This window comes from Silene latifolia, chromosome Y (assembly GCF_048544455.1).
Source record: "Silene latifolia isolate original U9 population chromosome Y, ASM4854445v1, whole genome shotgun sequence".
NCBI classification, from domain to species: Eukaryota; Viridiplantae; Streptophyta; class Magnoliopsida; order Caryophyllales; family Caryophyllaceae; genus Silene; species Silene latifolia.
The window spans coordinates 413121926-413143920 of record NC_133538.1 but is presented as its reverse complement, the minus strand read 5'-3'; the positions used below and the strand labels follow the sequence as shown (position 1 = coordinate 413143920).

Here is a 21995-nt window from a genome sequence, read left to right as displayed (position 1 = left end):
GGTTCTAGGTGAATACGGGGGCTTAGCCGATACTGGGGTCGTCTTGGACAGCTGGCTGGTGGCAACCGTCCTACGAATGAGGGCCGCTGGCTCTACCGTTCTTGTTGTTTAATTTGGAATGGTCCGCGCCACAGGCTGCGAGGTAGAACCTGAGACACTGGAGGTGGAACTTGGGGCAGTGGATGTATTCTGATTGGATCCTGACATGCTGAACGTACTGCTTGGAAGGTTGACTTATAATATGACCACTATGCCCCACGGTGGGCGCCAAACTGTTTTGGTAAAAAAATTACCTAATAGTCACTTTGTCTTTAGGTGGGTTAAGGTGGTCTATTGTTAGTCAATTTAAGGTTGGATGGATGTACTTGCAAACTGAAGGAACAAAATAAGAAAATTCAAAAACTAAAGGACACAAGAAATTGGTGACGCGGAAAACACGAATGTGGGAAAAACCGCGGGGGGAGTTGGTATCCCATGAAATGTATGCGCTATGACTTCTGGGGTACCGAGGAGGAACAACGAAATGATACAATTATGACAGAAATAAAGTGCAATGCCCTTGAATGATGATGAATGATATTTTTTTGGAGTAAAGACTTGGAGTGTGAGTGAGTGAATGAATGAATGTCCTCGTTGCTTTGCCCTTGCTTCATATTTATAGCTGTTCCTTTTGACCCGCTCCTCCTCAGCGCCTACTCCCTATTTCTGCTCAACTTCCCTATTTTTATGGGATTTGTTATTTGACCGAGTCTCGTGGGTTTTGTTCAGTTTGCGTGGACTGCAGCTTTGTGTGGAGTTTGCTTAAGATATTTCCTAGCCACGTCATCAATCCGTTGCTCGTGCTTTGCTCCAATGATCGGTTGTCACGTCATCAAGTGAATTTTAGGTAGAAAATTACCCAAATAATTTATTTACGATTTCTTCTAATGCGAAGATTGAAAAAAAAAATTGACGATTCTTAGCGACATTTATCAGTTGTACTTGCATTTGTATTGGAGAGTTTGTTTTAAGCTTGATCAGATCTAGTCAACAAGTCTTTTTCTAAGACGGTTTTAAATTAAAACCCCGTGTAACTTCTCTTTCACTTTTAACATTATTTAAAACTATATTGTGAGTGTCGTCTGAACTTAACCGTCTTAGGTAAGATTTTGTAAAATCTAGTTCAATTTGTTATTGTTTATAATTATTTACTTTTATGATCACGGTTAATTAACTTGTTGTTTGTATGCTTTCGTGACCTGTGAAAGATCTATAATTATTTCTCAGTAATTTTAACTAACTCTTTATTTGGGAGAATAGTAGTAAAATGGGGAGGTAGATACACTAACGTGAGGGTTATCGTCATCTACCCGGGGAACTCGCTACATACACCATAAATTCTTCAAATTATGAAATAAAATTGCAAATTTGAATAGCAAATTGATCTACTTTACTGTAGAAAATCTAGCTTTTGTAAAATAGCACTTTTCACATCATTTTTTTTGTTCGTTGTAAAAAAATAAAATAAAATAAAAAGGATCCCGAAAAAAAAAATATGGATCCGCCACTGGACACAAAGGGGGTATCTATCGTAATCCCCTATCTATAAAAGCTGAAGCCTTTAAAAACTTCCTATTGGCTAATGAAATTGAGAAGTAAAGCAACCCACGTTCAACTCTAAAGATTTAATTAACCTCTCTCCTCATTTTCCCATTTAATTACTCTCTCTCCTCATTTTCCCATTTAATTACTCTCCCCTTATTTACCACTTAATTAACACCCCCCCCCCCCCCAATTATATTATTTGCTTATATTATATGCTTATGCTTTATATATCCGTATATTATATACTTCTATATACCTCTATATATTCTTTCTTATCTACACTTCTTTATGCTAATTTGAAATAACCAAAATTACATAATTACAATCCAAATTACAAAAAATGACAACCAAAATTTTACATACCCGAAAAATAAAATTACATACCCTAATCAGAACCAAAAAATAAAAATTGCAATTCAAGTTGCAAAAAAATCCCATTCACAAAAAATAAAATAAAATTACATACCCAAATTTTTAAAATTACATTACACTAAAATAACAAATCTTAAAAATTACAAAATTACATTACATTAAAATTACAAATGCCATAAAAATATAAATAAAAATACATAAAAATACAAATTGCTACAATCTCTCAGGTTGGCGTAACAAAACATTGACCGTTCATCATCGAGATCTGATGAACTAGGTAACGTTAACTTAATGCTGCCTTAACCACAAACAATGGGGTGGCACAATAGTTAAGGTTCCAATAGTCATCATCAACAAAAGAAAATATACCTTTATATTTTAAAAAATTCAACGAACAATTCTTCCATTTTCGGAACTCGGATAACATTAGCTTCCATAGCTTCCATCATTGTTGTACCTGAACCACAACCTTTTGTTATCGGCAATTTATTTAATTTATTTACTTAATTTATTGCAATGATTTTAATATTTAACTTACATTTTCATTATTAGGACTAATAGATGAATGGAACTACCATAGACGATACACCGACACACGTGATAATAGATGCATACAATTACCGATTATGTATTTCAAAATTATTCATTGCTCATTACATCACTATAAAAAAATGGTCTCATAAAACAAGAAATCAATGACACCATAGACGATACACCGGCACAAGTGATAATAGATGCGAAAAAAGCTGAAGAAATACAGCAAAGAAAACGCAATGAGCGTCGGCCTGGTACATCAGCTACAACAAGGAAACCGAAAGAAGCAAAAATGAAGTGGAAGATACACATATAAGTGAAACAGATTGTGTGGATGTCATCGCTTTCATTAGAGTACTTAGAAAAAGATTTGACTAATTTTGGTATTTTGGTATTTTTTACGCTTAGATTTCAATTACTTTCAGCATTGTTTCAGTTTTAGTTTTAGAAGAAATTTAGAAGAATTATTAAGCATTGTCTTTCATTTAATTACTTATGTCTTTCATTTCAGTATTTATGCAAAGATTAGTCATTGTTTTTTATTTCAAATTAATTTCCAGCAATTTAATTCAAGCGGTTTTATTAGATTTTCTTCATTTTGCAATTTAATTCTACCAACTTAGAATAATAAGCAGAAAGGACTTAATTAAGTCCACTAAACCAATGATTTCTTAAAATCATGATAATTATGAACGAAAAGTAATCATTTTAACTCCATCATCTTAGAATAATAAGATGAAAAGATTTAAATAAACACACAAACAACCAATGATTTATTAAAATCGTGATAATTACAAACGAAATATAATTTTATTTAAAGGGATTCAAGTAATAATACTAATAACTTAAATTCATAAATAATTAAAGTAATAAGAGCTTCTGTATCCAATGATAACGTCTGCAGTTACGACCCGTGCATTTTTTGCACGGGTTTAAAACTAGTATGATAAAGTGACGATTGCGGTGAAATGGGCAAGGTCCTGCTGATGCCCCATAGCAATGCAGTTTTAGGCAGGGGCGTTTTTTTAGGGGGTTCAATTGAACCCCATTGACAAAAATAAAATTATTTTAGTAGAGAAAAGCATCAATAATTTGTTATGGTATGAGCTACCTTTTACTTTCCAAAGGTCATGTGTTCAATCCTCACAATTGTCATAGATAACATAAAATTTTTTTGGGTGCTAATGTTATTTTAAGAAAAAAAAACATTATATTTATAGATTACCGATAAATTAAAATAGTGAGTTTAGCGTTAAAAAAATTGTCTATAAAAATCGAACCCCATTAACGAAGTTCTAGAAACACCATTGGTTTTAGGTGGTTGGTGATATTTATTTGGCCTAAAAAAAGGCTTGATGGAATAAATTGTAATGGTTTTCTTGCATTTTCTGTATGTCTTGCCTTCTATGCCTCGGCCTAGATAGCACGGACACTCCTCCTAACTAGCTGTCCTATTTCTGACACCGACACTCATCGGACACATGCGGGCACGCCTAAATGTGTCGGATACCTATAAACGAGGAATGAGATGTCGAAAGATTAGGGAAGGAGATCGTCGAGACAGGTAAGTCTTATATTTTGATAGTCCATCTACCTTATATCTTGCTCAAAACATGATGTTATATGAGCGTACGAAGCATATTGAAGCTGATTGCCATTTTTTCGTAATGCAATTCAAGTAGGTCTTATTTTTCGTAAGCTGATAGTCCATCTACTTTATTACATTAATTTCAAGCAAGTAATTTCATACATATACTAACTTTTAATTTCTTTTAGTATTGATTGTGTATTTATTAACATACAATCACAAAAGTAAGTCTACAATTATATATTGTTTTCCATATTTATTTAACACAAATTAGTACTATTTCCATCTTATTTATTTATTTACCTTTTTTCATAATATGAGAAATATTTTAATAAAAAATAAATATATAAATGAGACGGAAGGAGCATGAAGCCTAGTAGCTATTCTAATAACGGCTATTAATCAATAAAATACACAACCATCATTGCCTCATACATCCAATAAGTCATAGAAAATTTACGTAAAAAAAAAAGAAAAAAGAATAGTTGAAATACAACTCTAGATATTTCTCTTACTCTCACCCTTTCCATCAATTTGTGTATTTCGCCGCACATACATCAAACCCTCTCTTTATTCATCTACCTGATCTCATGCAAATTTAAAGTATTTGACTTTAATATTGAGGTCAATTAAAGATAATAATCGGAAAAATTTCAGGTAAGTATGATACAAAGCTTATATTTGGTTCCTATTTTATTCCGTTGCATTTATTTTAAAATTTATATTTTATCGATTTGAAAAAAAAGTCTTATTTTTATATTATTTTGCGAAAATTTTCAAACCTACTTGTACTATATTGGTTAGGTTATATTTCGTTTTTTTTTTATATTTGTTTGTATTTATTTTAAAGTTTATAATTTTTCGATTTGAAATAAAATTTCTTATTAATTTATTTTTTACGAAAAATTTCAAATCTTCTTGTAATAGGTTATGTTTACGAAAATTTATAAAATATCATGTCAGTAATTGTATAATGTATAGTTTGGTGTAAATTTTTAATCGATAATTAAATAAGAGTAACAAAAGAATAAAGGTGTAATTAAACCTACTAAGATAGTGGCGGTCCCTACATAAAAAAAATGGTTTTTTTCATCCCTAAAAAGCAGCAGCCAATGAGAATCCTTTAAAGAACTCAGCTTTTATACTAGGTAGATAACCCATAAAAATAACTTTTACTGCTTAATATGTTTGGGTGAGAAGGACATCAAGATGATTTATGGACGATTTAACAATGTTTTGTTGTAACACCGTTTTATAAGAGATTTACTCGAATGTGAATAGGAGTTAATATATTCTAATAATCAAAAGCCCGTCCTCTTTTTGTCTCTCAAAACCATAGAAAACCTTAACGTGCTTAGAAATGCACTTTCATCCTTTTAACATTAAACAAAAAAAAAAAAACGCGGAAATGTGTGAAATGTTGCGTGCCATCATCCATAATTCCTAATGATTGTTGTTCCAAAAGTAACCTAAATTGAGTAACTCTTTACTCTTGTACTCAAGATTTTTTGCTATCTTTTTGTCTATTTTCTTCTTGAGACCTTTCTCAGGCCTTTAAAGTTCCTTACGTGAGGATCCCTTCTTTTCATTGGTTGATCACCAATCACATTTTTAGTTTATTTTGTGTTACTTTTTGGACAAATTCTTGTTTGAAAAACGATTGTATTTGTCTCAAGTTTAAAACGGGTCAAACAGTATGATTAAGATAAAACAGAATGTATAGGCAAAAGTAAAAATTTGTCTTAAATGTTTAAATGAGATAATATTTAATCCGTTTTTTTTTTTGTGCTATATTTAATCCGTCTTAATGTTAAGACGAATGATGCATTAGTCTTAATAGATGGAAGTACTAACTTTACATTTGGATGTTTGTCCGACCAAGCCTGTTGTGATTCATACCTTATCTTATTTCTATATTCTACTTTTCACTCTTTTTATGCTTGTTTTCTTTTTGTATCTACACACTATGGTCTTTAACTCTCTGAAGGTGGGATGTTCTTTAGAGAAACAATACTTCATAGTCTCCACTCTAATCTTATTTGTCTATTCCACTTTATACTGTTATTTTGCTACTTCTTTATGATTAACTTATTGTTGTCCTCGTAATTTCTCTAATTCATTTGATTTTATCATTTGTTTTAAATACTTCTCAAAAAATAATAAAAATGATAAGAATAAATAAATTAGAAGGGGTGTTACTTCCTCTCATTTGGACCAGAGTACGCGTGACTCACAAATATATGTAGAGATATTTGAAAGTCGATAATTTGGTTTGGACAAAAGGTACTCAAACCTGTATTCTCTGTAAGGACTTACTTCACCATCTCAGCCTTTCGAGCACTGTTATGGATAAAAATCACCTTTTATACACCTAAGACGTGGCAACTTTTTGCTGGTGAAGAGGATGGCAAAAGGATGGCCGCGTGGCACACGAGGATTGGCGGATGAGAGGAGTATAGAATTGATGAAGTGGCGAGATGTGGACCACAAGATCAAATAACAACAAACACAAATTGGGCCAAGGAAAACCCACGTACGGAAGAAAGGAAAAGATTGGGGTCAAGTAACTACTACCTATTTTCATGGTAACCATCCAAGAATCCAGGAGTAGAGGCAGGAGGAAGTCTACCTACTTTAAACCTATTTTCGAAGACTATATAAAGCAAAGGGAAAAAAGCATTCAGGGCATTCGAACGACAGAAAGATCAACACAACACCTCTCAAAATTCCCGTCTACTCTTGGCGATTACTCGCTAGCTAAAATTAATCTTGTATTTCCTTACTTGGGCATATTATTTTCGATCATAGTGCAAATTTGGCGGGATTCCGACTCCCCCCGCGGTTGTTCCCACACCGGGTTTTCCGCGTCACCAAAAATCCTCCGTGTCATTCTTTTCATTCGCCTTTATTTAGTTATTCCTGTCGTTGCATTTTAAACCACAATTGGCATTAGACTAATCACTAAAACTCACATCAAATATTCATAACCCGTAAATTTTTACCAAAACAGTTTGGCGCCCATCGTGGGGCATAGTGATCATTTTCTATAGCCAAACCTCGCAAGACCGAACCAGCCGTCACCATGTCTGGAACCAGCCAGAGTACGTCAGCCCTGTTTTGTGGAGCAGGACTTACTTTTGCATCCGCAGGATCAGTCAGTGCATCCCCAGCGTCCAGCCAGACGATCCCCGTCAGCATGTCGACCAGAGCCATGCCCCAGCCTCAGAAGCCACCACAGATTCCGAAGGCAGCAGGTGCACCCAGTCAGTCTAAATCCAGTAGGGAAAGCAGCCCCAGCAGAGGTGAAGCCGTATCCAGAAGTCCGACCCAGGAAAGCTCAGGCGCAGAAGTTCTCCGAAGCAGAGGATCTCCAGCGCTCGATCCGATGCAGGTGATGATTCAGGGGATGGACACTCTGCGTCGGGCCGTTGAGGACCTGAGGAAGGACAACCAGAACCTGATTGCTCAGATCGTAACAGCAGTCCAGACCAAGCCAGCATCAGCGCCAGAGGCTCCTACCAGAACCAGCGGCGGAGGGTAGAGTCGATCAATTCCATCAGAATTAGTCACCAGACTGGATCTGGCAGGAACATCACCCATCGAACCAATTTAGCCCAGAGGATTGGGATGCCTATCATTTGATAGTCCACCTAGTTTGCAGCAGACAACAAGTAACGCTTTGTTTAGCACCCCTTCAGGATCTAACCTTCCACCCTTCTCAGGTACCCCCGCACACCAGACACCAGGATGGCAATCTGGACCTGTCCCCAATGCAGCAATTCCATCCTGCAACCAGTTTACCAGTGGAGCCTGGATCCATAATCAGTGCAACATCAGTAACCAGTCACCCAGCACCAGGCCAACTTTCTGGAGCACCCTGGCTAGGAGGTACACCGCCGGTTCCTGGTTCCTTTCACTTTGTTTCTAACCCTCTTGCGGAGAGCGGGTAATTATTTGGAGCAAAGCAATACGTGAGAGCGAGGGAGCTAATGTATAGGATACCGGGCGTAGCCCGTCCCGTCCATTTGGAGAAAGCAGCCGAGAGATAGCTACGCAGACTCACCTTTCATGGATGATATAGCTCTAATCGGTGTCCCTAAAGGATGTGTGCCGCCAGCTATGACACTCTATGACGGAACCACAGATCCACTTGACCATATCAACCACTACAAGCAGAAAATGATGGTGATAACCGCAACTGGATCTCTAAAGGAAGCTTGTATGTGCAAGGGTTTCGGTTCAACACTGTCAGGAGTAGCCCTGCAGTGGTTCGTCGGTCTACCTAATAAAAGCATATCCGGGCCGCCGACCTAGTCAATGCCTTCAACCGTAGATTCGCAGCAGTAAAGCCGGAGAAGCAGACCAGTGACCTCTACCGGATAGTGCAAGGGTTTGAGGAATCTACCCGTGATTACTTGAACAGGTTCAACAAGGAGAAGGTGTCAATTCCGAGGTGCGATATAGCAACCGCTATCCAAGCCTTCCGCCAAGGACTGCACCAGGATTCACAGCTATACAAGGACCTAACCATGCATCCCTGCACTACCTTTGAGGAAGTACAATCAAAGGCAATTGCTGTCATGAGGCTGGAAGAAGACTCTGCACCTGTAAGAGGCACTTATGATTCAGATCCAGTATCCAGAAAGGCTCCAGCAGAGAAAAAGATTGAAAGACCCAAACCCTACAGCAGGAGCGTGAATAAAGTTTCTGGAAATTCTGAAGGAAAGGGCGAAGCAGATCTGCCTCCAAAAGTAAGTGAGTATGGTTTCACTACCAATCTCGCAGGACTATTCAAGGCCTTGAAGGAGCTGGGACGCAGAGTCAGATGGCCAAAACTTCCAGAAGGAAACCCCAGCAGCAGAGACACAGGCAAGAAGTGTGAGTTCCACGGCAGCAACACCCACAACACCGATGAATGCCACTCCCTCAGAAAGGAAGTCAAATTCCACTATGACCAAGGAAATCTGGATCACCTCCTACCCAGAAACATAACCAGAGTAAATTCAGCGGATCAGGTTCTGCCATCCCCTCCTCCTCATTGCTCTAGAACTGTGAATGTTATTACAGGTGGATCGGAGCTATGTGGGTTGACCTATTCAGCAGCTAAGAGGCACGCAACCAGAACTAAAGGAGACAGACTAGAAAGCTCCTGCAGAGTTAATCACCAGAACCTGCCGTCAGTCACCTTTGACGAAACAGACGCAGGGTCTGCTCCAGAACAACACCACGACGCCCTAATCATCATGCTTCCCATAGGAAATTGCAAGGTGAAGAAGATCCTGGTGGATACCGGAAGCTCCGTCAACTTGATCATGATGGAGACACTCAAAGGAATGGGATTCACCGAGAAAGATCTAGCAAAGAAGGCAATTTCCTTGGTTGGTTTCAGCGGCGAAACAAAGCACTCCCTAGGAGAAATCATCATCCCAACCTACGCCGGGGGTGTAAACAAACAGGTAAGATATCTGGTTATTGATGGGCCCTCTACTTACAATGTGATCCTTGGCAGGCCCTGGATCCACGAGATGAAAGCAATTCCCTCAACGTACCACCAATGCCTGAAGTTTCCAAAACCTTGGGGGGTGCAAGAGATATGGGGGGACCAGGAAGAAGCTAACGATTGCTACAAGGTGGCTCTGAAGCCAACAACCGGTTCACCCGCATAGCAATTACAAAGCCAGCGCATCCAGGACGAGTACATTGAGCCTCAGCAAGCAGAGCTAGACGAAGTCATCCTGGACGCGCTGCACCCAGAACGAACTGTTCTCATTGGATCTGAGTGTACAGGTAAAATTCGTGAAGAACTCATTCGGTTGTTGAGAACTAACATAGATTGCTTTGCTTGGTCACATGATGATATGATAGGGATAGACCCAAGTGTGATAACTCACAAGCTAAGTGTGGATCCAAGCTATAAACCTGTGCAGCAGAAAAGAAGAAAATTTGCTTCTGAAAGAAACCAGTTCATAACCCAAGAAGTAGATAACCTGCTGGCCGTAGGAAAGATTCGTGAAGTAAAGTACCCAGAGTGGCTGTCTAATGTGGTGGCGGTTCCAAAGAAGAATGGCAAGTGGAGGGTCTGCGTCGATTTCACGGATTTAAACAAAGCTTGCCCAAAGGATCCATTTCCTCTACCACACATAGACGCCATGGTGGATGCGACTGCGGGCCACGAGATGCTGACATTCCTGGATGCCTGGAGCGGATATAACCAGATAAAGATGCACCCGAGTGACCAGGAGAAGACAGCGTTCAGATCCGAAAGAGGTATCTATTGTTATAATGTCATGCCTTTTGGACTGAAAAATGCAGGATCTACCTATCAGAGGCTGGTAAACATGATGTTTAAAGAGCAAATAGGCCAAACTATGGAAGTATACATAGACGATATGGTCGTCAAATCGAAGCAGGCTTCACAGCACCACCAACACCTGGCAGGAACTTTCAATACCCTCAGGAAATACCAAATGAAGCTGAATCCTACGAAGTGTACCTTCGGAGTATCCAGTGGAAAGTTCCTGGGGTACATGGTGACCCACAGGGGGATAGAGGCCAGCACCGAACAAATCAAAGCAATTCTACAGCTGGAATCACCGCAGAAACCAAAAGACGTTAAGCGCCTGACTGGAAGAGTGGCAGCCTTAAACAAATTCATATCCAGATCCTCGGACAGATGCAGGGTATTCTATGATATACTCAGAAAAAGCCAAAGATTTGAGTGGACGGATGATCACGAGAAAGCATTTCAGGAGCTGAAGCGTTATCTCAGCACCCCACCCCTCTTATCGAAACCAGAGCCAGGAGAACCACTGTTCCTGTATCTATCGGTCACAGAAGCAGCAGTCAGTGCAGTGCTAGTACGAGAGCAGGAAGGATCACAGCATCCAGTATACTACATCAGTAAGTCTCTGCTTTCGACAGAGACCAGGTACACGTAACTAGAAAAACTTGTTCTTGCGCTAGTTACTGCATCCTATAAATTGCGTCCCTACTTCGAGTCTCATACAATTTCTGTGATAACTAATTATCCTCTTAAAACTATCATGAGAAAACCAGAATTGTCAGGAAGAATGGTTAAATGGTCCGTGCATTTGAGCGGGTACGATTTGAAGTTCGAACCCCGTACGGCCATAAAGTCCCAAGCTCTGGCAGACTTTGTGTCCGACACATCCAAAGACTCCGGACCCGGGCCGAACGGGACATCCTGAATCTGGAAGAAGACAAAGGAGAGCAAGTATGGGAGCTACATGTGGACGGAGCCTCCAACGCCAAAGGAGCAGGAGTAGGACTGGTCCTCAAATCACCCTAGGGAGACCTCATAGTCCAGGCCGTACGATGTGAATTCAAAGCCACAAACAACGAAGCAGAATATGAGGCACTAATCCTGGGTCGAAGGCGCTCTGGATCGAAAATCGGACACCTTCAGGTTTGCAGTGATTCTAAGCTTATAGTTAACCATGTTAATGACTGCTATGAGGCAAGGGATCCCAGGATGATGGCATATCTAGACGTAGTAAAGGAGCTGAAAATCAGATTTGTCACATTCAACATCAAGCAAATCCCCAGGGAGCAGAATGCAGAAGCAGACGCACTAGCCACCCTAGGGGCAACCTTCAAGACAGGAACGATCTCCACAATACCAATTGTCCACGTCTTTGGAGCCAAAGCAACACTAAAATCTCGGCGAGAAGCGAGAAAAGGTGTGCAAAGCACCAAGCGAGTGAAGAAAATACTCGGATCGGAGGAAACCCTACCTAGACCGGTTGCAGAATGACGTCCTACCAGCAGATAAAAAGGAGGTAAGGAGCTTTAAAATGAGAGCATCCAGATTCATACTAATTGATGGTATTCTATTCAGGAAATCCCTCGCTGGACCCTACCTCAGATGCCTGGATCGGGAAGAGTCTCAGGCTGTTTTGCATGCTCTCCACAGTGGAGAATGCGGAAACCATGCAGGGGGCAGGAGCCTGTCCAACAAGGCACTGAGGCAGGGATACTTCTGGCCCTCAATGCGCAAGGATGCCATGGAGTTCGCAAAAAGATGCGACGCTTGCTAGAGGCACGCCCACGTTAGCCACCAGCCTGCAGAGCCTCTGCACCAGGTTATCTCACCATGGCCCTTCATGAAGTGGGGAATGGACATAGTAGGGCCATTGCCCAGAGCACCAGGAAACAAAGTCTACATGCTCGCCATGACGGATTACTTCTCCAAATGGATAGAAGCAGAGTCATTCTCCCAGGTTACAGAAACCCAGGTGATATCTTTCATTAAACGCAATATCATATGCAGGTTTGGCATTCCATCTGAAATTATATGTGATAATGGGTCCCAATTCATTGGAAATAAGACGGAAGCTTTTTGTGCTAGGTGGAATATCTCGTTGCAGAAATCTACTCCTAGGAACCCCCAGTCCAATGGATAAGCTGAATCCAGCAATAAGATTATCATTGAAAACTTGAAAAAGAAACTAGAGGAGATTGGGGGAAAATGGGCAGAAGAGCTACCTCGGTTCTCGGGTGACAGAACCACACCAAAGGTTGCAACGGGCAAACCCCTTCAGCCTGGTGTTCGGAGTGTGAGCGATCATCCCATCCGAAGTCAGGGTCCTAACTCACAGATATGGATGCATCACAGAAGACCGGAACCAGGCGGAAATGGCAAGCAACCTGGACACGATAGATGAACTCAGAACCAGCGCCCAGATCAGGATGGCTTCCTACCGACAGTCTGTGGCTAGAAGCTACAACAAGAACGTAAAAGTAAGAACTCTGCAGGTGGGAGATCTGGTCCTGAGGAAAGTCTTCTAGAATACCAAGAACCAGCAAGCAGGGAAATTTGCCTACAACTGGGAGGGGCCATACCAAGTAGAAAGCACAGTTGGAAACGGAGCCTACCGACTCATGACTTTGGAAGGGCAAATGGTTTCCAGATCCTGGAATATCGCCCACTTGAAAAAAATATTTCACTTAAGTCGCCAGCATGGTCAACAACGGGGTACCCAACCTACCAGATACAGCTCAGCCAGGTTCTAGATATTGCCTTACATATTTCCTGGCTCTGAATCTTTTTCTGTCTCTAAAGTATTTTGATATCTCCAAATATTTTTCTGGCTCTAAAATATTTTCCTACTTCTAAAGTATTTTCCTATTCCTAAATATTTTCTTTCTGGATCCGAATACCCTATGATTCTGAACGTTTTCTGGTTCTAAAACAGCCTTGTTCGTATCTTAAAACCACTAAATTTTAAGTTGTAAAACCACCTTGAATGATTTAAATTTTTTCAAATATGCCAAGTAAATAAAATGCAAACTAATCTGGCAGAGCCTGTATTCATTACAGAAGGCGTGTGTCCGTGGCTAAGCACGTACAACCGGGACAACCAGCCTCCCGCGATGCATTAGCACCCACGCAAGCCTGGATCCTCTGGACGAGTGGGCATACTAGACCCCTTAGCCAGCAATCTAACAGCGATGGCCAAACAAACGACGTGCATGCACAAATCAAAGCACCAGAAACGGTACGACACAAAGAGATAACCATTAGAAAATACTTAAGTTGCAAAAGCAAAGTACGTCTGGCACCAGAACCAGACCAAAATACATAAACTGTTCAAAATAAAGATGTTATGCCCCATAGGGCCAAAAACTAACTATACATGGCAAAAGTCTTTCAGGTGCAGAGAAAAACTAATCTATGTTAATATGCTCCACAGCTTCAGAAGCAGCTGTCTGAGTGTCAGGAGCGGGAGAATTCACCTCATCCTCAGCACCTGGATCATCAACGGAAGCAGCACTAGGTTCCACTAAGCCAGCCAGCAAATCCAGATTCAGACCATCAGGGAAAGCAGCAGCAAGCTTCCCCTCCTCAGCTCCTAAATCCCAGGCCAAATGCGCTCCCTTCTGGAACGTTTTTATACACTTGATCTTCGTTTCTAAGGCAGCATAGGACAGAGCATTCACCAAAGTCTCTTTCAACTTTTGCACGTCAGAAGCCTTCTCCTCCTGGATCTGAGCAACACTAGCCTCAGCATCTGAAGCACGTTTCTCAGCATCTGCAGCACGTTTCTCCACCTCAAAAGTACGTCCCTCGCCACGAGGCACGCCAAGATCGGCACCTTCTTCTCAAAGATCGCAACCTTCCCCTCCGCACCAGAAATCCGCCCTTCAGCAATAGAAAGACTGTTCTGCAAACTCTGCTTCTGAGTGACCTCCTCCAACAGCAAACTCTGGGACTTGTTTAGATCAGCCTGGGTCTTAAGCCTATCCTCCTTGGCTTCTTTCGCCAGCTTCTGGAGTTTCGCATTTTCTGCTACCAGGAGAGACACTTTTTCCCGCAGATACAGAGCCACCTGGAAGGACTGGTGCACCAGAACCAAGTGTTAAAAAAAAACAAAAACAGAAAATGGCAGCAACCAATGATCGTTTACCTCAAAAGAATGCTCAGCTGCACGATCCACCAAGTCAGGCAAAGTTTTGCTATCCAACGCAGACCTAGGAGCTGGAAGAAGCATCTGGTTCATTAAGTAGAAGTTACTCGCAGACCTAGCATTTCCAAAATCGTCTGGAAGTGTAAAGATAATAACCCCAGAAGTAGGAGCAGACTTGGAACCGAGGCTGACCCAGTAGGGGACCCGAAGCGGCAGGTAGCTCGGAGCGGGGATGGCTTCGAGGACGTTGGGATTGGGCCAGAAGCAGACTTGGCTGGGACAGAAGCAGGAATAGGCTTGGGGACCGGGGGACCCCCAGAAGCAGATGACCCATGCCCAGGTAGTGGAGGCCTCACAGCTAGAGAAGTAGCTTCGATAAGAGTCTGCTCCTTGGCCCGGCTAACAGCAGCAGACCTTCTCTTGGGACGAGGTCCAGAACCAGGGGCAGGGGTAGACTTTCTTTTCTCAGCAGGCTTGGGGGCAACCGCAACCTGCTCCTTTCCTTTCTGAGCCAGAACATCGTCCAGCGAAATTCTAGATTTTGCAGAACCTGGAAGCAGCAAAGATCAAGTCAAAACCAGATATATGAAATATCCAGAAATAGAACCTAGTCAAAAAAGGAAGAACAACGCACTAATCGACATTCAATCTTTTTCCTCAGCAGCTGTTTTCTTCACCACAGCAGCAGAATCCTGAACCATATTGGGGAAAGTCCTATTTTCTGGAGGTGGACTGAATAGCTTGGAAAGAGACGCAGCTCCGTCGGAAGATTTAGGCAAGTGGCACAGACCTGCAAAAAACACCAAGTAAGGAAGTATAAGCGTCAAAGGAAAATACACAGGAATAAGGGCATGCAAATACCATCTGTTGACTGCCAGGCGCTGACAATGTAGTCAGTCGGAGGAGGAAGGGTATCAACTTTGAGAAAGATAAAGCGAGAGAACCATTTGCTATCATCCGGCTTCACGGGGAAGATAACGCAATTCTTTTCCCCGTCCCGAACCCGAATGGTCACTTGACCCCGACTGAGGGACCTGACCGAGAACAAGTGTGCAAGGTCCGGAAGACCGATCTCATAGCCAAATCGGCTATTCATAGCTACAATAGCAAGTAAAGTCCGCCAAATATACGGAGCTACTTGGCAGATGGCCAAGTGATTCAGGTTCAGAAACTCCTGGATTATGGGAGAGAAAGGAAATCGCAGACCCAGACGGAAAGCGTAGTCGTACAAGCATATCCACCATTCCCTCACAGAATCAGCTTTCCGACCAGGGGTCGGGATGTGAAACACCACATCATCAGAAAAACCAAAGGATTTCTTGATATAATCAAGATCCTCGGAGGTAAAGTCGGAATCACAAGAATGTTTGGCGGAAAGAACGTCGCCGGAGAGAAAAACATCAGATGGCATCGCTGAATCCGAGGCCGAGGACGAAGAAGCCAATTCTCGAGACATTGTGCACAAAGAAAGAAAAGAAAGAAAGCAGTGAAGGGAAAGAAGTAAGGAAAAAGACGGAATACCTGTAACGGCCGGAAAAGAGAAATAATTTTACTGATTGATGGAGGGGAAGTTAGGGAAGAGGGAGTGATGATGAAAAAAGTTGGGAAAGATGAAGGGAGTGAGGAAACCGAGGGGATATAAAGGAGAAAGAGGAAGAGTTAGTGGGAGAGTGGGAGAGTTATTACGGTAGTTGAGAGAGGTAGGGAAGTTATCAAGGCTAAGGTAACTGATAAGCTCCGTCAGTTCTCCGCATCGCAACAGAAATTCCCGCCTAAAAAATATTTTAGAGGGAAATTTGGGGGCAATTGTTATGGATAAAAATCACCTTTTATACACCTAAGACGTGGCAACTTTTCACTTGTGAAGAGGATGGCAAAAGGTTGGCCGCGTGGCACACGAGGATTGGCGGATGAGAGGAGTATAGAATTGATGAAGTGGCGAGATGTGGACCACAAGATCAAATAACAACAAACACAAATTGGGCCAAGGAAAACCCACGTACGGAAGAAAGGAAAAGATTGGGCTTTGACCTTTTCAAGTAACTACTACCTATTTTCATGGTAACCATCCAAGAATCCAGGAGCAGAGGCAGGAGGAAGTCTACCTACTTTAAACCTATTTTCGAAGACTATATAAAGCAAAGGGAAAAAAGCATTCAGGGCATTTGAACGGCAGAAAGATCAACACAACACCTCTCAAAATTCCCGTCTACTCTTGGCGATTACTCGCTAGCTAAAATTAATCTTGTATTTCCTTACTTGGGCATATTATTTTCGATCATAGAGCAAATTTGGCGGGATTCCGACTCCCCCCGCGGTTGTTCCCACACCGGGTTTTCCGCGTCACCACAAATCCTCCGTGTCATTCTTTTCATTCGCCTTTATTTAGTTATTCATGTCGTTGCATTTTAAACCACAATTGGCATTAGACTAATCACTATCACTCACATAAAATATTCATAACCGGTAAATTTTTACCAAAACAAGCACCACAAACCTAATTGATGCGGGAACATTAGAAGATAGCGAAAATGAGGTACTCATTAGTCGAAATGTAACTCAAATAACAAAAGGTTTCAAAATGGGTCCAAGTTATGTGACGATGCTGAAATGGGAGTGCAACGAAGGAGGAAGCAGTGAAGGCACGGTTTCCAATGTCTTGTAGGAAACACGGAATTCCAGCCGTGTATAATACATAGTTTTCCTAAACTGTGCAGAATTAGCTTAATTAATTTAATGCTGTTATTTGTTTTCGAATAAGTTTAGGAAAGCTCTCTTATTTCATAATCCTAGTTTTATTTAGCTTCTTCAAATCTGATTTTTAGTAGTTAATTATTAAATAAATTTCCTAGTTAGTTTAGGAAGAATCAGATAGCTTAATTAGCAAGTTAAGGAATTAGAGTTATAGTCAGATTGATGACTTCAAGTAGGACTATAAGTAAGGACCGGTTGTGGCCTTATTTTTCAGATTACATTCAGATTTCAATAAAGTTTACAATTTGTAAGCAACTCAGATTAGTCTTGCGAGATTAGTTTAGAACTCTTCCTTGCGAGGTTGAGTTATACCAAATCGAGCTATAACCTCAGGAGGTTAGATCCAGATTTAGCTATTCTATCCAAGTTTCTGTCATATTTTCACGACAACAACAACAAACACAATAAATTCCACTGCACAATTCAAACTATTACACACGAAAACATACAGGTTCTCAATATTCATCAACGAACGTCCTTCGATCTGTTCACTGTCATTCGTTTATGTAGATTTACATCAAATTGGTTACCAGAGCCAGGTTTAGATTTATTCCTTAATAAATTTGTCTTAGGAAGTTGTTAATTATGGTTAACGACAAAGATGGTCATGGTACTCCAAAAACATGGGAAGATGGTCATAACGACTTGAAGACGGAGAAGGCTCAGATGTCTTATGTTTTAAAGGGGATAGTGTTTTGGTAAGATTTTACCGACTAAAGATTTGTGAGTCAATGCGGCTATTTCAATTAAAATACGATATTAAGGACTTAAGTAGATTAGTAGTAAGAACATAACGAGAACGAAAGTAAACAAATAATACGAAAGCAAAGCAAACGAAAAGGAACGAAAGGCAAATGACACAAGCAAAATGGTGACGCGGAAAACCCAAAATGTGGGAAAAACCGCGGGGGGAATGGTATCCCAGCAATGATCCACTAGTAGTAATAGTTTTCAAGGGTAAACCTAGCTAGAACAATCAGGAGGAACAGCTGTAATCTCCAAACGACTAAGTACAAATGATATGCACGATGTATATGTTTCTAAGTGTGTGGATTATTATTTGTTGCAGATGATGAATGTTGGTTCTCTGAGTGGGATGAGTGAGAAATCCGATATCCTTGAATCTCCTGTTTGTTGCTCTTTTATAATCTTCCTTGAATTGTCGCACATGTCCCTATATTTTCTCAACCACACGCTCCACTTCCTATGAAATAGGAAGTGGTTGCTGACTTTGTCAAAGCTTCTGCTGGTAACCGCAATGTTCATGCTGACTATTTCAACGTTCCTACTGATTGCTTGTTATTGGATTCATCCGTGGCCTCCGCTTTATTTGAATGTCCAGGTTCATCCCCTCTTGTTCTTTCTGGTGTTTAGCAGTCTGCTGCCTTGTCATTGATCCGTGTGCTTCTGTTTTACCCAATAGCGAGTTGCCACGTTATGATGAAAATGAGAGGGTATTTTTACCCATACAATTACCCCCAAGAAACTGCCAGGTTCTGTTCTCGCTCGATGGATGCTGGGAGTTGCTTGCCTCCTGGATGTTGCATGTAGTGGTGATGTCGTAGTGTGACGTCAGCCCACTTGCACCCTTATCCAATGAGACTAACCGTTAGAGGTCTAATCAATCATTTTCCTTCAATAACTCCCCACTTCCCCACGTTTCCTTTTCCTCGATTGCTCCTCAACCTAACTTCCTCCTTTAACTCTCTTCTGCTAACCTCCTCTCTTAATTCCTTCTCTTTACCCCCTCTTTTTTGTTATAAATACACCTCTCCCCTCCCACTTCCCTTATTTCCGTCTTCTATTAACCTCTTTCCTAAAACCCTATTACTCTCCCTCTCTTATAAAATCTCCCTATCCACCAGGTAACTTCTCACTTTTTACTCTCTCTCTTAGTTTTTTCGCCTCTAAACTCCGCAATTATGGTCAAAAAGTCTATCCGCCATACAGTTCCTCCTCCTCCTCCCCGTGGAGGTCCATCTGCTGCTGCTCTCTCTCCCTTCCGATTCTCTGGATTCTCGCAGACCACTATCTGTGTGATTCCAGTTTTGCTGACGCCCTCTTCGAGGAGGTGAGAGAGAGGTTTGGCCTTGGGCAGGAGGTCGTGATTCACATTCCTCAGCCTGGGGAGGCGCCGGATGCCCATAATCCCGGTTGGGCGTGCCTGTACGAGTACCCTTTTACCCAGGGTTTGTCTTTTCCTTTTCCTCCTTTGCTGCAAAGGAGCCTACGCCACTATAGGTTGGCAATCTGCTAACTTGCGCCTCATGCATGGCGTATTCCGGTCTCGCTTTGTATCCTTGCTGAGGATCACGATCTGGGGATTAGTTCGGGTGACCTTGCCCTACTCTATACTTTCAGGCCCTTTGGTGCCGGGCTGATTACCCTGAGGTCTTGCGACCACAGCAACCCTATCGTTATCCTTCCTCCCAAAGTGAGGGATAAAGGCTGGAATACAAAATTCATCTTTGTTAAGATTGACTCTCTTACCCCCACCCCCGAGTACTTATTTGATAAGTGGGGGGCCTCTAAAGGTAATTTTAGTTTCTGGGTGTCTCTTGTTTTTCTTTTACTTTAATGTTCTTACTGGTGTACTACTGCAGGTTTGAAGCAGCCATTTCCCTCAAGAGATCATAGTGTGGTTGACCGTTTATTTACTCTCCCTATTGCAACTCGTTCTTACCCTGGTGTACTTTCTTCCCCTATTGGTGGATCTGCCTTCGTACCTCTTGACATTAGTGAAGGAGAGCAAGAGGAGGAAGAAGAGAAGGAAGAAGAAGAAGGGGAAGAGGAAGAGGAGGAAGAGGAAGTTGGTACCTCCACCAGTCAGCAACAACCCCTAGCTGCCGAATTCCAGATGTCGTCTGGTAAGGCTTTGTTTTTCCTGGGTATTTGTTCTTGCTACACGGTCATTTTGTGTTTATATTCTAACTGTGCTTCAGTACTAGGGAATACTCCTGTTTCCTCCATATCCCTGCTGGATAGAAAGAGGAAGCAAGTTGCTTCTGTCTCCTCCGGTCCTTCTCCAAGGAAGAGGCCATCGCTCCCTGCTGAAATGGAGCCGGTTAGCACGCATGTCCCTATTGAGGTTGCTCCTCTTGCCACAGTGGCTCCTAGACCACCCTTGCCCAATACTTCCACTGTAATCCGCCTTTCTAAGGGGTATGGCTCCAGTGGGGTACCTCTCTGGCCTCACATGGAACAGTTCCTGCTTCCGGCTGCTGTCCATTCTCTGGGAAATACTCCCCTCCCTGCTGTGCTAGATGAAGCTCATGGGCGCACCCTGCAGGTACCTTTTAATTCCCTTTTTGTTTTGCTGGTCTATTATATTCGTGCTGCTGACTGTTCCTCTGGCAGGTTTTGCAGGACGGCATGTTCCTGCTTAGGGTGGTTGCCAGATTTAAGGGGGAGGTGAACAACCTCAATGTCAACCTGGGGAAGGTGGAGGCAGATCTGGCGCTGGCTAGGAGGGAGAACGTGGCTGCCTAGAAGAATCTGGCGGAGGAGAAGGCAGCTGCCCAAAAACAGCTGGATGCTGAGAGGAGGGTGGTAGAATGGCGTATGGAAGAGGCTCACAAGGAGGTGGAGCTGCTGAAGCACATGCTCTTGGACTCTACATTGGTTTCCGCCTGGGAAACAAAGATCAAATGCATTAAGGAGTTTGAGGCGGGTGAGCACTCCAACTAGGACCTGGCTGAGGAGGAACGGCTGTTTAATGCTGCATATCCAGTCAAACCGGACTTCAGCCTCATCAATGACTTGCTGGGTGGTGATGATGGAGAGACCAGTGCTAGGACTGAGCAACCAGTTGTCGCATCAGTTGAGGAGGTCATGGAGGAAGCCCCCGTTGGTCAGAGAGGAGAAGGTCCACCTAGAGAAGAGGCTGTTGTAGAGCCTAACATCCCTGTGGATGTTCCTGCTGATGCCGCCCCAAATTCTGATGCTGCTGTCTAGTTTAGGCATTTAAAATTTTAAATTTTATCTTGATGTTTTGCTGGGCACCCTGTATGGTGGCCCATTGTAATCTGACTTTTGGTGCTTGGCACCTTTTGGTACTTTTGTATTGCCTCGTAGGAGGGGCAAATATATTTGCTTTTCAAGTTCCCCTGTTGAGGGGTGTTTTATGAAATTTTCGTTTTGTTCCTTCTGTTGTTTTGCTAGCAATTCTTTTGTTCTTTCTGTTTATGTGCTGGCTTCGTACTTGTTGAGGTGCCTTTGGTGGTTCAGGGAGCTTTCTGTCCATCAGGATGCTCGAATCCCTCTGTTTCGACCACGTGCACATTGGGTACTTCCTGCAGGAGGAACAATTTTCTAGTTCATGTTCCTCAGTTAGCCTACTAGGACATTGCCTTAATATTGAACTTACCATATCCACATTCAATACAAAAACAACGATAAACTTAAAAATGGAAGCAATTTCATAAATCCAAAATAGTTTAGGGAGCACAAAGTGTGTTCCCCCAGAATTTTAACAACAACTTAAAAGAAAGAGAGTTTCGTTTTGGCCGTTTGAAATACTAAGTACGCTGCTTCCACATTTTGCTACTTATGACACCTGTGAAGTTGACACCAGGGGAAAATAAGAAAAAGGGTTTTGACTCAAAGGATTTTAAAGATACGTTGTAAGTTGTCATTTCCTTAGTAGTACCTCCTGAATTCAGGAGACTTAGCACGTGCGTACTGAACGAAAGACCTTGCCTGGTGACTTAGTTGTTCCTGCTGTCAAAAGAGATGTT

The 21995-nt window shown here is 41.9% G+C and overlaps 2 protein-coding genes across 2 annotated transcripts; both read left to right on the top strand.

Annotated features, from left to right (window-relative positions):
* The first annotated feature begins 3879 nt into the window (after positions 1–3879).
* LOC141626417 (uncharacterized) lies at positions 3880–21402 on the top strand. Its single transcript, XM_074440246.1, has 4 exons — positions 3880–4054; positions 19863–20126; positions 20208–20548; positions 20617–21402. Exons 2-4 carry the CDS (start codon positions 20117–20119, stop codon positions 20746–20748), a joined length of 483 nt encoding a protein of 160 aa, XP_074296347.1. The 5' UTR covers positions 3880–4054; positions 19863–20116; the 3' UTR covers positions 20749–21402.
* On the top strand, positions 7849–9744 carry LOC141632355 (uncharacterized). The gene is made up of 3 exons (XM_074444908.1): positions 7849–8024; positions 8502–8956; positions 9146–9744. The coding sequence occupies exons 1-3, from the start codon at positions 7849–7851 to the stop codon at positions 9742–9744; spliced, it is 1230 nt and encodes a 409-aa protein (XP_074301009.1).
* Positions 21403–21995: the final 593 nt, after the last annotated feature.